This window comes from Acomys russatus, chromosome 19, assembly GCF_903995435.1.
Source record: "Acomys russatus chromosome 19, mAcoRus1.1, whole genome shotgun sequence".
Taxonomy (NCBI): Eukaryota; Metazoa; Chordata; class Mammalia; order Rodentia; family Muridae; genus Acomys; species Acomys russatus.
The window spans coordinates 41,783,067-41,804,152 of record NC_067155.1 but is presented as its reverse complement, the minus strand read 5'-3'; the positions used below and the strand labels follow the sequence as shown (position 1 = coordinate 41,804,152).

General features: G+C 48.9%; 1 protein-coding gene across 1 annotated transcript; it reads left to right on the top strand.

Annotated features, from left to right (window-relative positions):
• The first annotated feature begins 595 nt into the window (after nucleotides 1-595).
• Bcl7b (BAF chromatin remodeling complex subunit BCL7B) lies at nucleotides 596-19,338 on the top strand. Its single transcript, XM_051161321.1, has 6 exons — nucleotides 596-801; nucleotides 4,245-4,320; nucleotides 14,248-14,344; nucleotides 17,864-18,034; nucleotides 18,449-18,528; nucleotides 18,768-19,338. The coding sequence occupies exons 1-6, from the start codon at nucleotides 710-712 to the stop codon at nucleotides 18,858-18,860; spliced, it is 609 nt and encodes a 202-aa protein (XP_051017278.1). The 5' UTR covers nucleotides 596-709; the 3' UTR covers nucleotides 18,861-19,338.
• The last annotated feature ends 1,748 nt before the right edge of the window (nucleotides 19,339-21,086 follow it).

Sequence of the window (21,086 nt, the reverse complement as noted above, 5' to 3'; positions counted from 1 at the left end):
AACCCTGTCTTGAAAAACCAAAATGAGGGCTGGAGAGATGGCTCAGTGGTTAAGTGTGCCGCCTGCTCTTCCAAAAGTCCTGAGTTCAATTCCCAGCAACCACATGGTGGTTCACAACCATCTGTAATGAGATCTGATGCCCTCTTCTGGCCTCCAGGTGTACATGCAGGCAGAGCACTGTATACATAATAAATAAATCTTTAAAAAAAGAAAAGCCAAAATGAAATGAATTTTCCCAGTCGGATGCGGTGGCACACAACACTGGAGAGGCAGAATCAGGTGGCTCTCTGGGTTTGAGGTCAGTCTGGTCTACACAGCAAGTTCCAGGGCACACAGAGAGAGACCTCGTTTCTCTCACACACAAAAAAGTTCATTTACGTAGTAGGATACTGTGGTGACTTCGAGATTTCATCCCACCACCGCCGCAGCCTCGCCTGGCTCACAGCACGTGCGGGCGACACTAGACCGCCTGCCAGTCTCTGGAGGCGCACAGCAGGGACGCCCGGGGCAGGGTGCGCAAGCGCGCTGAGGCCTCAGGGCCCTAGGGGCGGGCGGGTGCGCGCGCTCCCTCACGCACGCGCGCACGGAGGGGGCCGACGGCCGCGGTGACGTGCTGTGGTGGCGGCGGGTGGACGGCGGCGCGTGAGGCGCGTGATATCCCGCGTCTTGGGAGCAGTGTCCCGGCCCCCAGCCACTCCCCGCCGCCGCCATGTCTGGCCGTTCGGTCCGGGCCGAGACCCGTAGCAGGGCCAAAGATGACATCAAGAAGGTGATGGCGGCCATCGAGAAAGTGCGGAAATGGTGAGGGGCGGGAGCGGAGGGAAGGGGTGCTGACGTGGGGTTGCGGGAAAGCCGGCGTGAGGGGTCACCAGGCACGTACGGGCAGGGTGGGAACCAAGAGGCCGGCTCCTGGGGGGGAGGGGGTCGGAGCAAGAAAGCGAAAGGAGGGCGCGCCGTCGTCGGCGTGAAGTCACAAGTCCGCGTTCGCAGTAGCCAATCAGAAGGACAGTCGCCTCGCAGCCCCGCCCCACTGGCTGTCATTAGTTGCTTCCGGCCGCTGTAGCTGAGCGGGACGTAGCGCTGCGCAGTTGCACTTCCTGTGGGTTACAGGACCTCGCGGAAGGCCTGCCTGGCGCCGCCCTGCTCCGCTTCCGCTCCTGCGCATCACAGCTGCCCGGAGATGTCCGTTGTCGCTCAGTCGTATGCGGGAAAAGTGGTTGAAATTAAGTGGGAGTTGTAGGAACAGCAGCCCCTGATATCAATTGGTGGCGGTCTTGGCGCCCATGGGTCTGTCTACAAATATTTACTGCAAACCCAGATTGAGCCAACAGGATCTCATTGCATTAAACTATTTTGAACCAACTCTTGAATCATTCCTCCTCACTTAATTATTAGTAATTTCGTTACTTTTTGCGGGGGCGCTGGCTCTCACTGTGTAACACCGTCAGGTCTCATGCATGCAGTGATTAGTCTCCCCAGTTGCTAAGATACTACTAGAGTGATTTTTTTTTTTTTTTTTTTTTTTTTTTGTCTTTGAATCTGTCTTATTGTGCATCTTTGTCTGTGCTGGAACTCACTTTGTAGACTAGGCTGCCCTTGAACTCTCAAGAGATCCTCTGTCTCTGTCTCCTAAGGGCTGGGACTAAAGGCTTGCACCACTACGCCAGAAATTTTTGTTTTAAGTGCACATCTTACGGCATTCCCCTTCTTAGTATGTCGTTCTCAAGTCTCCCCACCTCTCTTTCGTGTTTTTTTTTTGGGGGGGGGGCTGTTTGTTTTGCTTGTTTTTTTTGAGACAGAGTTTCTCTGTTTAACAACAGCTCTGGCTGCCCTGGACTCCCTTTGTAGACCAGGCTGGCCTCAGACTCAGCCATCGGCCTGCCTCTGCCTCCTGAGTGCTGGGAGCGTGGGCCACCAGGCCCAGACTCCCATTCGGTTTTTTCCAGTAAGAAAATGAATAAAGCAGGCCTCATCTCTGCCGTGGTAACTTCCTCTACTACCGAAAAGTTGTTTCTGGAATGAAAAGAAAGATTATTGGTTAAAGGTGCATACTACTGCAGAAGACACAAGTACTTTTTCTTTCCTTTCCTTTTCTTTCTCTTTTTCTTTCTTTTTTTAAGTTTGGAGGCAGGAGAAATGGCTCAGTGGTTAAGAAGCACCTGGCTGTCTTGCACAGGACCTACATTCACTTCTTAGCACCACATGCAGCTCACAACCAGCTGTCATTCCAGTCCCACAGGATCCCATGCCCTCTTCTGGCACCCGTGGGCACAAGTGTGTGATGTGGACAAACATGCATATAAAGCACCCAATCATCATCATCACCATAATTTTTTTTTTTTTTTTTTTTTTGGTTTTTCGAGACAGGGTCTCTCTGTGTTAGCTTTGGCTGTCCTAGACTTGCTTCTAGACTTGCTTTGTAGACCAGGCTGGTCTCAAACTGAGATATCTACCTGCCTCTGCCTCCCGAGTGTTGGGATTACAGGCATGTGCCACTGCACCTGGTGATCTGTATTTGACTTTTTTAAAGATGTATTTATTTAATGTATGTAAGTGCTCTATCTGTGTGTACCCATGCATACCAGAAGAGGGCATCAGATCACCTTACAGATGGTTGTGAGCCACCATGTGGGTGCTGGGAATTGAACTCAAGACCTCCAGAAGAGTAGCCAGTGCTCTTAACTACTGAGCTATCTCTCCAGCCCCTGTGTTTGACTTTTTAGCTGGAAAATACCAACACTGCAGCCAAACATACCTGTAGTCCCCTAGCTACTCTCTGAAGATCATTTGAGTCTAGGGACTTGAGGCCTAGGCAACATAGTGAAGTGGGCCTAAGGTCTTAGGCCTGTGATCATAGCTACTGAGGAAGCTGCGGCAGGAGGATCACAAGTTTAAGGCCAGTTTAGGCGATTTAAGAGTTTCCTACCGCAAAACAACGCATAACAAGTGTTTTGAGTGACTAGGGGTGTTGTTTGGTGGCAGAGCACTTGCCTAGCATGGCCAAGGCCCTGGATTCCATCCCTAGTTCTCCCAACCCCCTCAAAAGGAGAAGTGCTGAATGCATCAAGGACACACCTGTTTAAATGGGGCTGAAGACGTGTGAGGCCTTACTTTCTCTTAGGGTGACCTTGGGCAGGCTGTCCATCTTCTGCTTGCTTTGCTAGTATGGTGGTAATGCTGCCATTTCTTTCTTTCTTTTTTTTTTTTGGTTTTTTGAGACAGGGTTTCTCTGTGTAGCCTTGGCCATCCTGGACTCACTTTGTAGACCAGGCTGGCCTCGAACTCACAGTGATCCGCCTGCCTCTGCCTTCCGAGGGCTGGGATTAAAGGCATGCGCCACCACGCCCGGCCTTTCTTTCTTTTTTAAAGATTGATTTATTTATTATGTTTACAGTGTTTGCCTGCATGTGCACTTGCTTGCCAGCAGAGGGCACCAGATCTCATAGGTGGTTATGAGCCATCATGTGGTTGCTGGGTTTTGAACTGAGGACCTCTGGAAGAGCAAGACCGTGCTCCTAACCTCTGAGCCATCTCTCCAGCCCAATTCTGCCATTTCTACCTCACCAGGGCAGAGAAGAATGTTAGGGGAAGGAGTTTGTTTTGTTGGTATGCTGGGCATGGAGCCCATAGCCTCCCCCAAGCTAGACTAGGGCCTCCGCCTGTGTTGGTAGCCCCAGACCAGAGAGGCAAGGGTAGCTACAAGGCTCTGACCTTCAAGAGTAAAATCTGCAAATTTGTTGAGCATAGTTTCTCTCTGTGACTAGTCTACGTTACCCAGCATGCAAATGGAACCCGTTCCATTCTTGTGATTGTCCTTCCTGTTACAGGGACCCTTAAATGCAAGATGAACAAAACCAGTCTAGAGAGACTCAGAAATTATCTCCACAATCTTCATTGGCTTTTGTTTGCTGGGGACCAAAATCAGGAGCTGTGCATGCCAAGAAAGTCCGTTCACACTGAGCCACACTCACTGCCATCCAAAGCCTCCCCTTCCCCAATTTGTTTCAGTCCTCCTGCCTCAGCCTCCAAGAGCCTAGGTTACAGGCATACAAGTGAAAGCCCCACTCCTGGCTCTTACTTCTACTTTGGTTACTTCTTGCTGTCCAATCCTACCTTCAGGTGTAAATTGACAGAGAAGTCTAGAAGGCAGTGCACATCAAAGGAGCAATCTGTTGAGAAGCAGAAAGCATCATTAATAAGCAAACAGAAAATGTGCTTTATTCCAATTAATGCTCATCTTCCAGGGAGAAGAAGTGGGTGACTGTGGGGGACACATCGCTGAGGATATTCAAGTGGGTGCCTGTGACAGATAGCAAGGAGGTAAGTGGGGGTGGGGCACAGCAGCTAAAAATAGCGTTCTCTTAGTTTTCATTGATTGCCTCTTTCTTAATTTTTAAAAATTTTTTGAGTTTTCGAGACCGAGTTTCTCTGTGTAGCTTTGGCTGTGCTGGACTCACTTTGTCGACCAGGCTGGCCTCAAACTCACAGCGATCCACCTGCCTCTGCCTCCCAAGTGCTGGGATTAAAGGTACCACCACGCCTGCCTGCCTCTTTTAATTATAAAGGAATTTATTTCTCTCTTATCATGGTCTGTGCAAGGCCTTCCTTTGTTATTTCACTCCTTTGTTGTCTCTACTTTGACTGTAGGTTAAGCACCCATTCCTGGTTTTCTCAGCATAGGGTTTTTTTTTTTCCCATTATGAGTGTTCTGCCTGTATGTATACAAGTGTGCCATATCTATGCCTGGTGCCCAGAAGGTCAGAAGAGGGCATCAGGTCCTTTGGAACTGGAGTCACGGATGGCTGTGAATCACCATCTAGGTACTGGAAATCCAACCCAGATCCTTTGTAAGAGCAGTGAGCACTCTAGCCGCTGAGCTGTCTCTCCAGCTCCTCTGCACTTACAAAATATTTATTATTTATTTTTGTGTGTGTGTGTGTGTGTGTATTTTACCTGCATACCACATACATGCAGTGCCTGCAGAGGACAGAAGAGGGTGTCAGATCCCCTGGAACTAGAATTATTATAGACAGTTGGGATCTGCCATGGGAGTGCTGTGCTTGAACGTGAGCGCTCTGGAAACACAGCAAGTGTGCTTAGCTACTGAACCATCGCTCCAGCCCCATAGTTGCTTTTTAGACTCTCTGAGTAGCTCAGCATGGACTCAAAAGGGGTATACAACCCACACTGATTTTGAACTAACCATCCTCCTCTCATCCTGAGCTGGGTTTGCAGCTGTCACTCTGTACGCCAGCTACAAGATATTTGATGTTCCCTTTTGGTCCCCTCAGATGAGCTCATTCATAGGTGTGCACACACACACATAAATAATAGCTAATCTTTTTTCTTCAAGATTTATTTATTACCGGCTAGTGGTGGCGCATACCTTTAATCCCAGCACTCAGGAGGCAGAGGCAGGTAGATCTCTGTAAGTTCAAGGCCAGCCTGGTCTGCAAAGTGAGTCCAGAACAGCCAAGGCTACACAGAGAAACCCTATCTTGACAAACAAATGAACAAACCAAAGATTTATTTATTTATTATTATGTATACAGTGCTCTGCCTGCATATATACCTGCAGACCAGAAGAGGGCATCAGATCACATTGTAGATGATTGGAGCCACCATGTGGTTGCTGGGAATTGAACTCAGGACCTCTGCAAGAATAGCCAGTGCTCTTAGCCTCTGAGCCATCTCTCTAGCCCATTAATAAATCTTTTAAAGAAAAGCATACATATGGTGCTGACAGTTGCTGCATATCCCTGGCAACCTTATTTCAATACTTGGAATCCATGTAAAGGTGGGAGGGGGAGAGCTGAGGCCACAGAATTGTCCTTTAATCTCCTAGTGTGTATCATGGCATGTGTCCATCCCCATAGAAACATAGAATCATTAGTTTATTAAAAGTGTAAGATAAGGGGCTGGAGAACTGGCTCAGGGGTTAAGAGCACTTGCTGCTCTTGCTCAGGAACCAGGTTCAGTTTCCATTGTCCACGTGGTGATTCACAAACTGCCTCTAAGTCCAGTTCCAGGGACCCAATGTCAGGCATGCACATGGTGCACAGAATGCTTACATGTCCACACAAACCTTTTAACAATATATAGTGAAAGCTGAGATTGTAGCTCTGTGGTCAATCTCTTGCCTAATGCTTGAGGCTCTGGATTCCTTCTCAAGCACAGAAAAAAGAATGTGTGTGTGGTTGTGTGTGTGTATGTGTGTATATACATATATACACAGCTGGTGTGGTGGCGCACACCTTTAATCCCAGCACTTGGGAGGTAGAGACAAGGGGATCTCTGAGTTCGAGGCCATCCTGGTTTACAAAGTGAATCCAGGACAGCCAAGGCTACACAGGTCTCAAGAAACCAAAACTAATCTAACAACAACAACAATAATAATAATTTACAACAGAACTCTGCAAGGGCAGGCACAATGGTGCACACCTATAATCCCAGCACTCTGAGAGGCAGAGGCACGCAGATCTCTGTAAGTTCGAGGCCAGTCTAGTCTACAAAGCGAGTCCAGGACAGCCAGGGCTACACAGGAAAACCTGTCTTTGAACTCTGCCCCCACCCCCAAACCAGCAGAACTCAGCACTCTAATAACAATAAACCAACATTCTGGTAGTGCACATCTGGGTATAGTCGGGTGGGTGATACATACCTGTAACCCCACCACTCTGGAGTGGGAATTCTAAGCCAGCCTGGGCTGCACAGTGAGTTCGTGTCTCCAGTGAGTAAATGGAAACACTAGGGTCCCAGAACAGTATCGTTGACTCTGAAGACCCTGTGCTGTTCTGCCCTCCTGTCTAGGAGTTGCCACTCTCTTATGTGTTCTTACCACCGCTCTGGTCATTTTTAGGGATTTTGAACTTTATACAAACGAATCGTAGGGCTGGAGAGATGGCTCAGCAGTTTAGAGCCCTGGATGCTGTTCCGGAGGACCTGAGTTCAGTTCCCAGCACCCACACGTGGCTCACCCCCATCTGTAGCTCTTGTTCCAGAGCTGATGCCCTGTTCTGGCCTCTGCTGGCACCAGGTACATATGTGGAGCACAGACATATATGCAAGCAGTGCACCCATACACACAAAATAAAAATTAAAAAGCTAAAAAGTGAATCACAAAATGTATATTTTTGTGTCTTGATTTTTTTTTGTTGTTGTCATTTCTTGGTTTGCCCAGCACTATATTTATGATATCAATTCATGTTGTCTTTGGTCCTGTGTTTTGTTTTGTTTTGTTTTTGTTTTTCTTTACATCTTTTCTTTGTGGGTAGGGGGTTGGGGTGAGACAAAGTCTCTCTGTGTAACCCTGAATATTCTGCAATTCTGCCTCTGAGTGCCAGGATTAAAGGTGTGTGCCATTATGCCTGGGTGTTCTGCTTTATTGATACAGGATTTCCCTCTGAATGATAGTCTGACCTCAAACTTTAATATCCTGTCTGTACCTCCGGGGTCTTGGGATTACAGGCAAACTCCCTCAGACCTGCCTGTAATTACTCTCTTCTTCCTCTTGTGTGTAGCATGCGTGCATGTGTTTGCACCTGAGGAGGCCATAGGTCGGTGACAGGTGTCTCACTTTATCACCCTTTACCTGACTTACTGAAGAGGTTCTCTGAGTAAACTCAGCTAAGCTAGCTGCCCAGATTGTCTCCTCAGCACTAGGGTAGCAGAAAGGCTGCTTTGTCTGCCCAGCTTTTCTGTGGGAGCTGGGGATTGAAACTCCCTCATGCTTGACACACAAACTAGAGTCATCTGAAAGGATGGAACGCCAATGGAGAAAATGCCTCCAGAAGATTGGGCCGGCCCTACACAAGCCTGTAGAGCATTGTCTTCATTAGTGACCCCTGGGGGAGGGACCAGCCATCACTGGGCTGGTGGTCCTGGGTTCTGTAAGACAGCAGGCTGGCCACAAGGTGGTGGCGAATGCCTTTGATCCCAGCACTCGGGAGGCATAACAGGTAGATCTCTGAGTTTGAGGCCAGTGTGGTCTACAGAGCTAGTTCTAGGACAGCCATGGCCACACAAGGAAACCCTGTCTTGAAAGAAACAAAAAAAAAAAAAAAAAAAAAAGAAGGAGCGAGCCAGCCTAAGCAGTGCCCTCCATGCTCTGCATTAGCGTCTGCTCCAGGTTCCAGCCCGGCTTGAGTTCCTGTCCTGGCTTCCTTTGATGAGGAGCAGTGCTGTGGAAGTGTAAGCCAAATAAACCCCTTTTCTCCAACTTGCTTTTAGCCATGGTGTTTCCTCACAGCACGGCAACCCTGACTTAGGCAGCCACCCGGCAGCCTTCCAGCCCCCTCTCTGATGGCCCCGTGTGTGGGTGTCACAGAGCTGTGCCCCTAGAGCATTAGTTCAGTGTGCGGATCAGCAGCATTCCTAGCATTCCGGACGCTGGGTCTCCACTGCGTATTTTGGCCTGTACTAGCTAAGGCTGAGCTGTTTTCCATAGTGACGATACCAGTTTCTGTTTCCGCCACGACCACACTGCAGCGGAAACGGCTGCACGGCCGAGGCTGGGTGCAGCTTTGCCAAACCTAAGCGTATATTCTGCCATGAAGTTCTTCTGGACAAGGAGCCCTTCCGGTGTTTCCTAGCTGGCTGCATGTGCTTCAGGGAAGGGCCTGTCCAGGTTGTCTCACAGAACTGTGTTCTTTTCTTTTCTTTCTTTCTTTCTTTTTTTTTTTTTTTTTTTTGTTTGTTTGTTTATCAAGACAGGATTTCTTTGTGTAGCCTTGGCTGTCCTGGACTCGCTTTGTAGACCAGGCTGGCCTCGAACTCAAGCAATGTGCCTGCCTCTGCCTCCCTGAATGCTAGGATTAAAGGCGGGCTCCACCACACTGGCTTGCTGTTTCCTTTCTTTTTTATTTTATTTTATTTTTTAAGATTTATTTACTTACTATTAGTACAGTATTCTGCCTGCATGTGAGAGCCACCATGTGGTTGCTGGGAATTGAACTCAGGACCTTTGGAAGAACAGACAATGCTCTTAACCTCTGAGCCATCTCTCCAGCCCCCTCTTTTCTTTTTTTGAGGCAGGGTTTTATGTAACCCAGGCTGGCCCAAGCCTATGTTGTAGCAGAGGATAGCTTTGAATTTCTGATCACCCTACCTTTACCTTGTAAGTGCTGAGATTATAAACTTGCTTCACCAGGCTTGGCAATTTCCTTGCATAGTCTTTTTCTTAGGAATTGTGGGAATTCTGCTTATTGCCCATTAAGCTATCCATGTGTCTTTCCATTTGTAACTTGTTTTCAAAATACTCTGTAGTGTCCTTAAGTGTTTAATTTTATTTCTTTTTTTGGTGAGTTTACAACAGAATCTCGCTGTGTAGCTCAGGCAGTACTTGAACTTGTTGGTTTCTCCTCTGCTGGCCTCCAGCTGCTAGGATCACAGGTATGAGCCTCAGTGCCCAGGTGAAGAGTTCAAACCTTACAGAGATTTTTTTTAAAAAAATCTTTTAAAATACAGTTGATGCATTTAAATTAAACCTAAGAAATTTTTTCTGCTGCGTGTGGTAGCGCACAGGTGAGATCCCAGCCAGCACCTGGGAGGCTGAGGCCATCCTAGTCTACAGAGTGAGTCCAAGACAGCCAGGGCTGTTACACAGAGAAATGCTGTCTTGAAAAATGAAAAAAAAGAAAGAGAGACATTTTTTCTGCTGCATGTGTTAGCACACACTTGAGACCCCGGCCAGCGCCTGGGAGACAGAGGCAGGATTCTTATGAACCCTGGCTTCATAGCTGTCAAAAAAGTCAAGATGACTAGTTAGGCTTGGTGCCACAGGCCTGTAATCCCAGCCACTCAGGCAGAAATAGGAAGAACCCAGGGTCATGGCCTGCCTGGGCTACTGATGGATTTGAGGTCATGTATGGACAACTTAGTGAAAGACAGGCTGGTAATTGAGATCAGTGGTAGCACACTTGTCCGCATACTGAAGGGAACAGACAGAATCTGTCCCTTCTTCAAGGCCACAGAGGTGTTTGATGTAATCTGCGGCTGAGTGTCCTCCTTCCGTTCGTGAGACACCCAAGGCAGTACAGCGGCATGTGGAGTCAGGCTTTGCGCCCATCATTTCACTGTAGATGGACATTTGTCCTGGCTCCTCACTGGGGAGCCAAGTCCCCCTTCCCATCAGGCCTCAGAAGGGCTCACATTCTGGCTGCCGCTGCCACTCAGCTTCTGCAGGATTTACCCTCAGTCTTACATGGGAGCCTTGGCTACGTGGTATCTGAGATGTCTGTGGTCCTCTGCTCACAGTTTTCAAATGGGCTGGTATGTAGGGTGTTTTGGAAGATTATTTTGTGTTTTGAAACTTGTCACACCTTTAATCTCAGCACTGAGGAGGCAGAGGCATCAAGGCATCCTGGTTTATATCACGTCTTAGTAACTCTCTGTGACTGGGATGAGATACCATGATCAAGATAACTTATAAAAGAAAGAGTTTAATTGGGCTGATGGCTTCAGAGGGTTAGAGTCTAAGACGTGGTGGCTGGGAGAGCTGAGAGCTCACACAAGGAGGAGGCAGAGAGTGCACTGGCAGTGGTGTGAGTCTTTTGAAAACTCAAAGCCCACCCCCACCTCCTCTGTCTGGAGTTTTCATTGTTGTGGTAAAGATCACGACCATAAGCAGTTTGGGCAGGAAAGGGTTTATTCTAGCTCACAGCTCTCAGGTCATAGTCAGTCATCAGCAAAGTCAGTGCAGCCACTGAAGCAGAGGCCATGAAGGGATGCTGCCGACTGCCTTGCTCAGCCTGCCATCCTATAGCACCCGGTCCACCAGCCCAGGGGTGACCCTAGCACCCATCAAGAAAATGCACCACTGGCTTGCCCACAGCCAATCTGATGGGGACATTTTCTCAATTAAGGGTCCCTTATCCCAAATGACTCTGCCTATGTCAAGTTGACCTAAAACTCACTATCATCTCTTCCAACAAGGCACCAAGTATTGAAACATAATAACCTATGGGGACCATTCTCACTCAGATCCCTACACATAAATGTTCTAGCTAGGACTACATGGTGAAACGTTGTCTCAGAAACCGCCCAGACAAGTAAAACCAACCAGCCAAACACATTACATGCTTGCTTACTGTGCCTTTCACTCATTTTTTATATACTTGTGGCTTTTCCACAGTAGGTGATTTTGTTGCTTCTCAAACCTGTATAAAAAACTATTAGGTAATTTTTAATAATCTCTTGTTGTTAATTTACCAGGATAGCCTGATAATAAACATTATTATTACGGCAGTATTTTTTTTTAACCCGCTAGCGATCAATCAAGACATTTTAAAATAGCCTTAGTTAATTTGGGGCAGGGCAAACATTAATCCCCTAAACTACTTCCCATAGTGGCCAAGTATGGAATCCCTGCCCCAATCCCATGCCATCTGCTTCTAATAATTTCTATCAAGTTACCTCCAATCCATAATCCTATATATGAGCTGGGCTTTAATCCCAGCACTCGGGAGGCAGAGGCAGGCGGATCGTTGTGAGTTCGAGGCCAGCCTGGTCTACAAAGCGAGTCCAGGACAGCCAAGGCTACACAGAGAAACCCTGTCTCGAAAAACAAAAACAAACAAACAAAAAACATAATCCTATATATTTGTTAATGTTTTTTTTGTTTGTTTTTGGTTTTGTTTTTGGTTTTTTGAGACAGGGTTTCTCTGTGTAGCCTTGGCCGTCCTGGACTCACTTTGTAGACAAGGCTGGCCTCGAACTCACAGCGATCTGCCTGCCTCTGCATCCTGAGTGCTGGGATTAAAGGCGTGCGCCACCACGCCCGGTTGTTAATGTTTTTTTTATCTGAGCTGAATCCTCCATCCACGTGGCCATGTGTTTTTCCTCCATCTAACCCAAGATGGCATGCCCTTCTTTGCCTCTCTTTCCTGTCTCTCTTTTTCCCAAGAATCTCTCTGTTTCTCCAGCCCCGGAACCTTAGCCATGCCTATTTCATTTGCCCTGCCCAGGTGTGATGGCCTTTTATTGGTCAAATAGGTTAGGCTCTAGGCAAGGTAGGTCACAGATAGCAAGCAGTAATTAGCATTAAAATACAACCTCCAATAATCTCTGGATTTTTTTTTTTTTCTTTTTCTGAGACGGGGGTTTTCTAGGTACCCCTGACTGTCCTGGACTCACTCTGTAGATGAAGCTGGTTTCAAACTCACTTTGATCCTTCTGCCTTTGCCTCCCCAGTGCTGGAATTAAAGGCGTGTGCCACTACTCCCAACAATCTCTGGTTTCTTTGCTACTGTTATTTCCTTTTCATTCATTTTCTTTACTCTTGTTTTTTTTTTTTTTCTAGCTTATTGAGTTGACTGCTTAGCTCTTGGGGGCAATTGTGTTTAATTCTTTTGAGTGTGTGGGTGTTCTGACTGCATGTATGCCTGTGCACCACATGCTTGCCTGCTGCCCGCAGAGGCTAGAAGAGGGCATCGATGGTTGTGAGCTGCTGTGTGGGTGCTGAACCCAGGTCCTGTGGAAGAGCATCATCATCATCATCATCATCATCATCATTATTATTATTTTGTTTGTTGTTTGCTTTTTGGAGTCACTTTGTAGACCAGGCTGGCCTCAAACTCACATTGATCCGCCTGCCTCTGCCTCCCAGAGTGCTGGGATTAAAGGCGTGCGCCACCACCGCCATGCCCGGCTCAGCCAGTATTCTTAACTGCTGATCCATCTCCAGCCCATTTGTTTTGTTTTGTTTTGTTTTTGAGACAGTCTTGTGGAGCCCAGGCTGGCCTCAAACTTGATACATATATATCTGCATCTACTGCTGGAAAGCAATTGGTGAAATCATGGCAAATAGAGTATGATATAACAGCTACAACATGTGTTTATATAGGAAAGTGGTGAAGTGTTTACAACTACAGTCAGATTAGGTCTACCTGGGCAGGCAGGGTGGCTCAGTGGATAAAGGCCCTTAGCACCAAGCCCGATGACTCAAGTTCAATTCCCAGGAAGGAGAGAACATACTCCTCAAAGTTGTCCTCTGGCCTCCACACAAGTTCACATATATTCACATACAAAATAAATGTCATTTAAGTCAGTTAAAGAAATAGGTCTACATATAAAAATTAGAGGTAAAGGCAAAAATAGACATAAGTGACTTATTTATAGGACTAGGCTTGAGGGTTATTTTGTTTTGTTTTGTTTTGAGACAGGGTTTCTCTGTGTATCCTTGGCTGTCCTGGACTCACTTTGTAGACCAGACCAGCCTCGAACTCACAGAGATGCACCTGCCTCTGCCTCCCAAGTGCTGGGACTAAAGGCGTGCGCCACTGCCACCACCACCTGGCTGGCTTGAGGGTTTTTTGTTTTTTTTTCCAAGACAGCTTCTCTGTGTAGCCCTGACTGTCCTGGACTCCCTTTGTAGACCAGGCTGGCCTTGAACTCACAGAGATCTGCCTGTCTCTGCCTCCTGGAGTGCTGATACTACAGGAGTGTGCCACCGCACCTGGCTGGTTTAAGGGTTTCTAACTATTTGTATCATTGCTGCATCTACAGTGAAGAGATGTGAAAAGTATGGGTTGGAGCTGGGCATGGTTTCTTACACTTTTATTCCCACGGCAGAGGCAGGTGGATCTCTGTGGGTTCAAGGCCAGCCTGGTCTACAAATAGAGTTCCAGGACAGCCAAGGCTACACAGAGAAACCCTGTCTCAAAAAGAAAAAAAAAAGATGGGTTGGTGAGTCTGAGACTGCGGATTTCAGCATTTGCAGTTGGTGTTCCCTCTGCTGTGTGAGGCCCAGTGTCCATGGCTTCTCACTGTGGTCCCTTCGGACAGCCTCTGTCTGCTGGTAGTGCTGTCCCAGGAAAGGATGCTGGTGACTTCAGTGGAGCCAGCAGGGGCTTTTGTCCTGCCTGCAGTGTTCCATTTTGCCTAACTAGGGGTCAAAAACAGAAACCCAAGGGGCTGTCTCAAATGCATGTATTTTGTCCCTCCTTCTGCCTGGGCGCAGGCACCGGCTGGGCGGAGTCCTGAATGTTGCAGTCAGGACAGAAGAGAACCATAGAGCTGAGGGGGAGGCCGAGTCCCCGGCCCCTTGTTGCTCAGCTGCTTCAGCTAGAGATGCCGGTGGAGAGGAAGCGATTACCTGGGCCTCTGCCCACCTCTCGGTTCCCAGGCTCCCCCATCCGATGACTTCCCTTCAGACCCCTGAGGGCTTCCAGACAGCAGGTGCCCCTGTCCTCCTGTGAGGCTCCTGCTTATCTATGTCATATTTCTTTTTCTTCTTTTTTCCTTTCATAGAAAGAAAAGTCAAAATCAAACAGCTCAGCTGCCCGGGAACCCAATGGCTTTCCCTCTGATGCCTCAGCCAACTCCTCCCTCCTTCTTGAATTCCAGGGTGAGTTGACTGTGCCTGTCTCCCTTGCAGATAATAGAAAACTTGGGGGCTGGAGAGGCAGCTCAGTGGTCAAGAGCACTTGCTGCTCTTGCCAAGGACCCAGGGTCAGTTTTCAGCACCCACATGGTTGCTCACAACCATCTATAACTCCAGTGCCGGGGGTTCTAATAACTTCTGAGTTCAACAGGCACCAGGCACACAAGTAGGGGCACGTATGAACACAGGCAAAACATTCATCCACCTAAAATACAAAGAAATATTTTTTTTAAAAAATCAGAAAAATTCAGTGAAGTCACAGGAATAAGAACATACCTGAGAGCAATGTGTGGTTGTGCGTGCATACGTAGCACTCGGTGGATCTCTGAGTTCCAGGCCAGCCAGAAACCCTGTCTTGAAAGACCAAAAAGCGGGCGGGAGCAGTGGTTCAGTGGCTTAGAGTAGGAACTGCTCTTACGGAGGACATGAGTTCAGTCCCCATGGCCCACATCAGGCGCCTTACAACTCCAGCTCGAGAGGAGCTGATTTCCTTTCTGGTCTCCGTGGGCACCTGTTTTCACTACTCTCATGTACCCACACACACAGAGACACACATACATGTAATGAAAAATAAAAATATATATGTAAAAACAAAAAAAGGAAAGAAAGAAAGACCATGCCTGGACTGAGACTGGCTCAGCACGTTAAGGCCCTGGGGTCCACCCACAGCACACTGAGTTCCATTCTCTGGGAAATAGCTTCAGGTCTTGGGTGTTAGTGCTGATTTCAGAGCACAGAGCCTTTCCACTAAAGCTGATGGGAACCCTGCAGGGTCGCTGCTAATACCCTCATTGTCCATTGTTGGAAGCTGAGGCATTGAGTTGAGGCTACCAGGCATCTACAGTTCTCCAGCCAGAGGGCTTGGCTTCCCAGAAGCTGTGAGGTTTTGTATGTGTTTGTTTTTCCAGATAGAGTTTTCTCAGTGCAGCCTTGACTATCCTGGAACTCACTTTGTAGACCAGGCTGGCCTCAAACTCACAGAGATCCTCTTTCCTCTGCCTCCCAAGTGCTGGGATTAAAGGTATGTCCCCCACTGCCTGTCAGAAGCTGTCTCTTTTTAAGGGTGTCTCTAGTAGGCCACTCACAATCAAGATTGTTGCCTCATGAGCTGGGTGTGGTGGTACACGCCTTTAATCCCAGCACTCAGAGACAGAGGCAGGTGGATCTCTGAGTTTGAGGCCAGCTTGGTCTACAGAATAAGTTCCAAGATAGCCAGGGCTATTACACAGAGAAACCCTGTCTCGAACCCGCCCCCCTAAAGATTGTTATCTCCTGAGACAGCCAGCCTGAGTGACTGACCCCAGCAACCACAGCATGCCTTCTAGTGCTGAGGTTCTCAACCTGTGGGTCACAACCCCTTTTGGGGTCAAACGATCCTTTCACAGGGGTTGCCTAAGACCATCAGGGAACACAGATACTTACACTATGATTCATAAGATGAGCAAAATCCACAGGATTAAGTAGCAACGAAAAAAGTTGGGCTCACTACAACATGAGGAACTGTATGAAACGGTCTTAGTATTAGGAAGGTTGAGAACCACTGCTCTCAGGCCCTTTTCCACCCACACAGCATTGTGGCCAGAAGGCAGAGTCACGTCACTCCTCATTTTCATCCTGTCAGCCTGTGCCAACATCTCTGCAGTTGTTGTCATCCATCCACACTTGAGGACTCTAACATTCCCAAAGCCAGAGTGCACAGGTGACAGAACTTCACTGCTCTTTTTTTCCCTTTTGGCAGAACCTGGAATTGAATTTATGACCTCACAAGTGTGAGGCAAGCTCCCACCTCTGAGCTGTCCCTGCGGCCCCTTTATGTTTAATTTAGAGGCAGGATCTCTGTAGGTTCCTCAGGCTGGCCTTGAACTTGCATCCTTCTGCCTCAGCCTCTCAAGTGGCTGCTGTAACAGGTCGGTGCCACCAGGCCTGAATCAGAACACACTCTCTCTCTCTCTCTCTCTCTCTCTCTCTCTCTCTCTCTCTCTCTCTCTCTCTCTCTCTCTCTCTCTCACTCACTCACACACACACACACACACACTCTCTCTCTCTCTCTCTACTTCATTTTAGTGTGGAGGATAGTAGTCCTGAAAGAGGGAAGACTGCAGTGGCCTTCCACTGTCTCTTAAGAATTATATGGGAAGCTACCCAGCATGCACTTGTCCCTGCTGTCCTCCTTCTTCCCTCCAAGGTCAGTGTCATAGATGGAAGAGAACACAGGGAAAGGGTGTTCAGGGAACGGAACGCTCCAGGGGACAGCCTGGTCACCAACTCATTCTTTTTGTTTGCACTTCCTGTACCTGGCACTGGGGTGCTGGCGACAACACAGTTTGAGAGACAGCCCATGCACTGTGACGAAGGTGAAGTGTGCGCATCAGAGCTCACGGGATGGGCCTGGTAAACAGGGAGTCTGTGCAGAGAAGTCACACCAGCCAGCAGTAGGGAGGTTGGCAGAGATACAGTCCATGAAATAGTGCTTGGCCAGCTTCCAGCTGCTGGAGTCAGGCTATGGGTTAAAGAATAGCAGAAAGCAAGGCCCAAGGGCAAAGATGTCTGTCTGCCCTGAGAAGTACAGGGACACAGAGCACTCTCCATCACAGGAGCCATGCATGGGCTGGAGTGTTCACTTTGTGGTGTGAGGCCAGCGTTCCAGGCTGCCCCATCAGGCTAGGCTAGTGATAAGGAAGTCTGAACTGTGACTGCTGAAGGTGAGGATGGGCACAGAGAACTGTGGATGCCTCAGCTTTTAAGTTCCTTGGTGACCTTAAGCCTGTACACAGAGCCCCAGGTGGTCATCCTTGGGGCTGTCAGGTGTCGGAGAGCCTGAGGTGACCGCCTCCAGACACCACAGCCTCCTTCAGGAACCCTGAGGTCCAGACACGTGGTGCTTCCAGTCTGTGTGCCAGGGGAAGGCACAGATGGCACCCCTGCCTCCCACTGTGCAGCGAGAAGCTCCCAGACCAGAGCTGTAATTGGTAGGCAGTAGAAACATGGTTATGTAAGTGGATTCCTGGCCTAGAAATGTTGTGCTCATAGGTTTTGGCTGCATGCACTATATATTGTCAAATAGAAAATGCTTGGGTTGGGACTATGACTCAACTGGTAGAGAGCTCACTCAGTCAGTACACAGGAAGTTCTGGGTTCCAACCTCAGCACCTCAAAAAACAGGTGTGGAGGTGCATGCCTCCAAACTCTGCACTCAAGGGGTGAAGGCTACACAGTGAGTTCTCTCCAGGTGTGCGGCGTCACACCTGTCATTAGGACTGCGGAAGCAGAGGCAGGAGGATAGATAAGAGATTAAGGCCAGCCTGCTCCACACAGTGACACCTGTCTCAAGTCAATTTAGGCTCTGCAGATAAATCCCAGGGCACGGGAACCCTGCTCAGGCCTCCCTTCTAGGGGCGTCTTCGGCGATGGTAACTGTTGGTGGCTCTGCCTGAGCTCCTTGGATGGTGCCACGCCAGCTCTGCTTTACTGCTTGGTTTCCAGATGAGAACAGCAACCAGAGTTCCGTGTCAGATGTCTATCAACTCAAGGTGGACAGCAGCACCAACTCCAGCCCCAGCCCTCAGCAGAGCGAGTCCCTGAGCCCAACACACACGGCAGACTTCCGTACTGATGACTCCCAGCCACCCACCCTGGGCCAGGAGATGTTGGAGGGTGAGTCCTGGGGTGCCTCGCATGTGTCTTTGGCTCTTGTTAGCTCCTGGGGTTTTTAGCCTGTTACCAGTAAGCCACACGATTGAACTGGTTTTGGTGTGGATAATGTGTGCTTGCTGCTGGCCATGTGCTGTTGTATCTCCCTCCATCCATTGTTTTATGTGACATAGCAGCCCTCTCAGAACCGGGAGGCACAGTAGGCATGGCGGTGGTTGGAATGGCAGGTGAGCTTTGGTTCCCAGTGTCTGCCACCCAGGGTGGGATGGTGGCCCTCTGTGATCTGGTCATACTTTATCCATCTTATGTGAGGGACAGTGGCTCCCAGACCTGCATCTTCTTGACATGACTCTCAAGCTCTCCCCAGGCCAAGGCCAAGGCCAGCCCTACCTTGTACTAACACTGCTGTTCTTGCAGAGCCATCACTGCCTGCTTCTGAAGTTGCAGATGAGCCTCCCACACTCACAAAGGAAGAACCGGTTCCACTAGAGACACAGGTGAGAGGCTAGCTACTAGCTTTCCCTATTTCCAAGGAAGAGAAGGAAAGACCCTAGGAATTGGTGGCTAGCGCAGATATGCTGTGGTAGGATGTAGAGTCTGCTGGGGAAACAGAGTCACCAGGTTCTAAAATAGCCCGGTTTGGCCACTCGAGAGTAAGCAGAGGGTAGGCTGCAGTGTGGTGAATGGCTAGGGCTACTCAAGGGTGGCTCACTGTACCCTGTCCTGCTACTTCTAGACCACTGAGGAAGAGGAGGACTCAGGTGCCCCGCCCTTGAAGCGATTCTGTGTGGACCAAGCTGCAGTGCCCCAGACCACGTCGGAAAGCTAGCACCGTCCGGCCCCTCGCCTCCTGGCCCCTGCCTCTATTTATTGCATTCTGGTCTGGCCGAGCTCTGATGCTGGGGTCCGGGCAAGCACTAGGGTCCAGAGCCTGTGCATGGGAGCCCTCTGGGCTAGAAGGCTGACGGAGGGCGTGGGGTCGTCGCATCATCTTCCTGATCCTGACACTTGTGTCTGCTTGCTCTTGGAGCAGAGGAGCACTCACATCCTTTCTGCACCCCATGTAGGCCAGAGCCTCAGGGTTCATCTGTCACCTGCAGAACCACCGCAAGGAGCTGCTGGCGCCGCCCGCCAGGAGTAGAAAGGTGTGGAAGGCACCCTAGAGAAGAGTGCCTAGGATTACTTGAATTTGAATGGAGACTGTAGATTACAGACTTTGCCTCAGGGCCCGGCCCTGCAGGCTGCTGCTGGAAGAAGGACTGACTGGTGGAGACTTGGAGAACAGTGGGGGAGGCGCTCCCAGAGGGGAGGGCTCTCTCCACCTGTGGGCAGGAGACCAAGGAGGATTGCATCCTGACCCTGAGGCGGGCCTGCCTCTGTTGGCTGCCCCAGCTGCTCTGCGCCCTGTGCCTGCCAAAACCTGCTTCTCACCGGCACGCGCACACACACACACACACACACACAGCTTCCTGTTTCCTCCTGTCCATTTCATTCCAGCATCCGTGCCTCCTGCTGCAGAAAACCCCAGCTAGGATTGGAGGGTCTGACCGCAGTACCTGCCCCCCAGTACTCCTTCAGCTCAGACTTTCTAGAAAGAACCCTTTTCTTTAAAATCTGCATGTTTTAATTGAATTTTATGATTTTATTTTTTGTCTGAAAAAAAGTTTAAGAAAAATGGAAATGGACAACAGCAAGTGAAGACCTATTTTAGCACTGAATAGAGTATTTTTAAAATTAAACTATTTGAAATATGTCTTGTTAGTATCTGAATGCTTCTTTCCACAGGGCTGTAGAAGCAGAGGTGGGGCAGGCGAGTGCTTGTGAAGTCGTCATGGGCTGGCCCTGTCCACTCTTGCTCCCACGGAATGCCCTTCCGGAGTAGAATGGTTTCAAGACTGCCCTTGTAGTGTGTGTGAGTGGTAAGGATGACAGCAGCATGCAGGAGCCTGAGGCAGGCGGCCTACTTAGTGAATTCAAGGCCTGGCTAGGCTTCATGGAAAGATCCTGTCTCAGTAAATGGAAAAAATAGGGTTGGGGAAATGGCTTAGTGGGTGAAGCATTTACCTGAGTTCCAACTTCACCTACATAAGGCCAAATGCAGTAGTGCCATCCATAATCCCAGTGTTCCTGTGTGAGATAAGAGGCAGAAACTCACCGGGCGGTGGTGGCGCCCGCCTTTAATCCCAGCACTCAGGAGGCAGAGGCAGATGGATCCCCGTGAGTTCGAGGCCTGGTCTACAAAGCGAGTCCAGGACAGCCAAGGCTACACAGAGAAACCCTGTCTCGGGGAAACACACACACACACACACACACACACACACACACACACACAAAACAAACAAAAAAAGAGGAGGAAACTGGATTTCCTGGGAGCTCAAGGCCCAGCTAGCCTGGACTACACAGGTGAACAAGAAACACAGTGGAAGCTCTGGCTCATGTTCTGGCACTCACACGAACACCCATCATACATGAAGATAAAGTATATATGAATTAGTTGGGCGCGATGGCGCACATCTCTAATCCCAGCAGAGGCATGCAGATCTCTGAGTTCCAGGCCAGCCTGGTCTACAAAGTGAGTCCAGGACAGTGAAGGCTACAGAGAAACCCTGTCTTGAACCTCCAAAGATAATTTGAAAAATATTTATGTGTATGAACGCTCTATCATATGTACACCTGCAGGCCAGAAGAGGGCATCAGATCCCTTTTAAATGGCTTGTGAGCCACCATATGGTTGCTGGGAATTGAACTCAGGACCTCTGGAAGAGCAGCCAGAGCTCTTAACTCTTGACCTATTTCTCCAGCCCTTCCCCTTATCTCTTGAAAACCCCCAAAACAAAACAAAAATCAACCAACCAAATAAACAATAAAATTTAAAAAGATTTTGAAAAGAATGTTTCAATCTGGCTATATAGCACTTTGTGTGAGTTGGTGAGTTGGTTTTGCCATGTCTGGTCTGTTGGTACCTAGTCGAAAAGCTCCCTGCGAAACCATTGACTTCAATCATGTTGGTTCAACAGAAGGCTAAGTCTCTTCTAGTAGAAACAACAACAACGGC

What these genes read in the sequence shown, in the direction of transcription:
- Bcl7b (XM_051161321.1), top strand. Translation starts at nt 710, where the DNA reads ATGTCTGGCCGTTCGGTCCGGGCCGAGACCCGTAGCAGGGCCAAAGAT. An exon ending in ATCGAGAAAGTGCGGAAATG is followed by an intron (nt 802 to 4,244) that starts GTGAGGGGCGGG and finishes CTCATCTTCCAG; the next exon opens with GGAGAAGAAGTGGGTGACTG. An exon ending in GGGCCAGGAGATGTTGGAGG is followed by an intron (nt 18,035 to 18,448) that starts GTGAGTCCTGGG and finishes CTGTTCTTGCAG; the next exon opens with AGCCATCACTGCCTGCTTCT.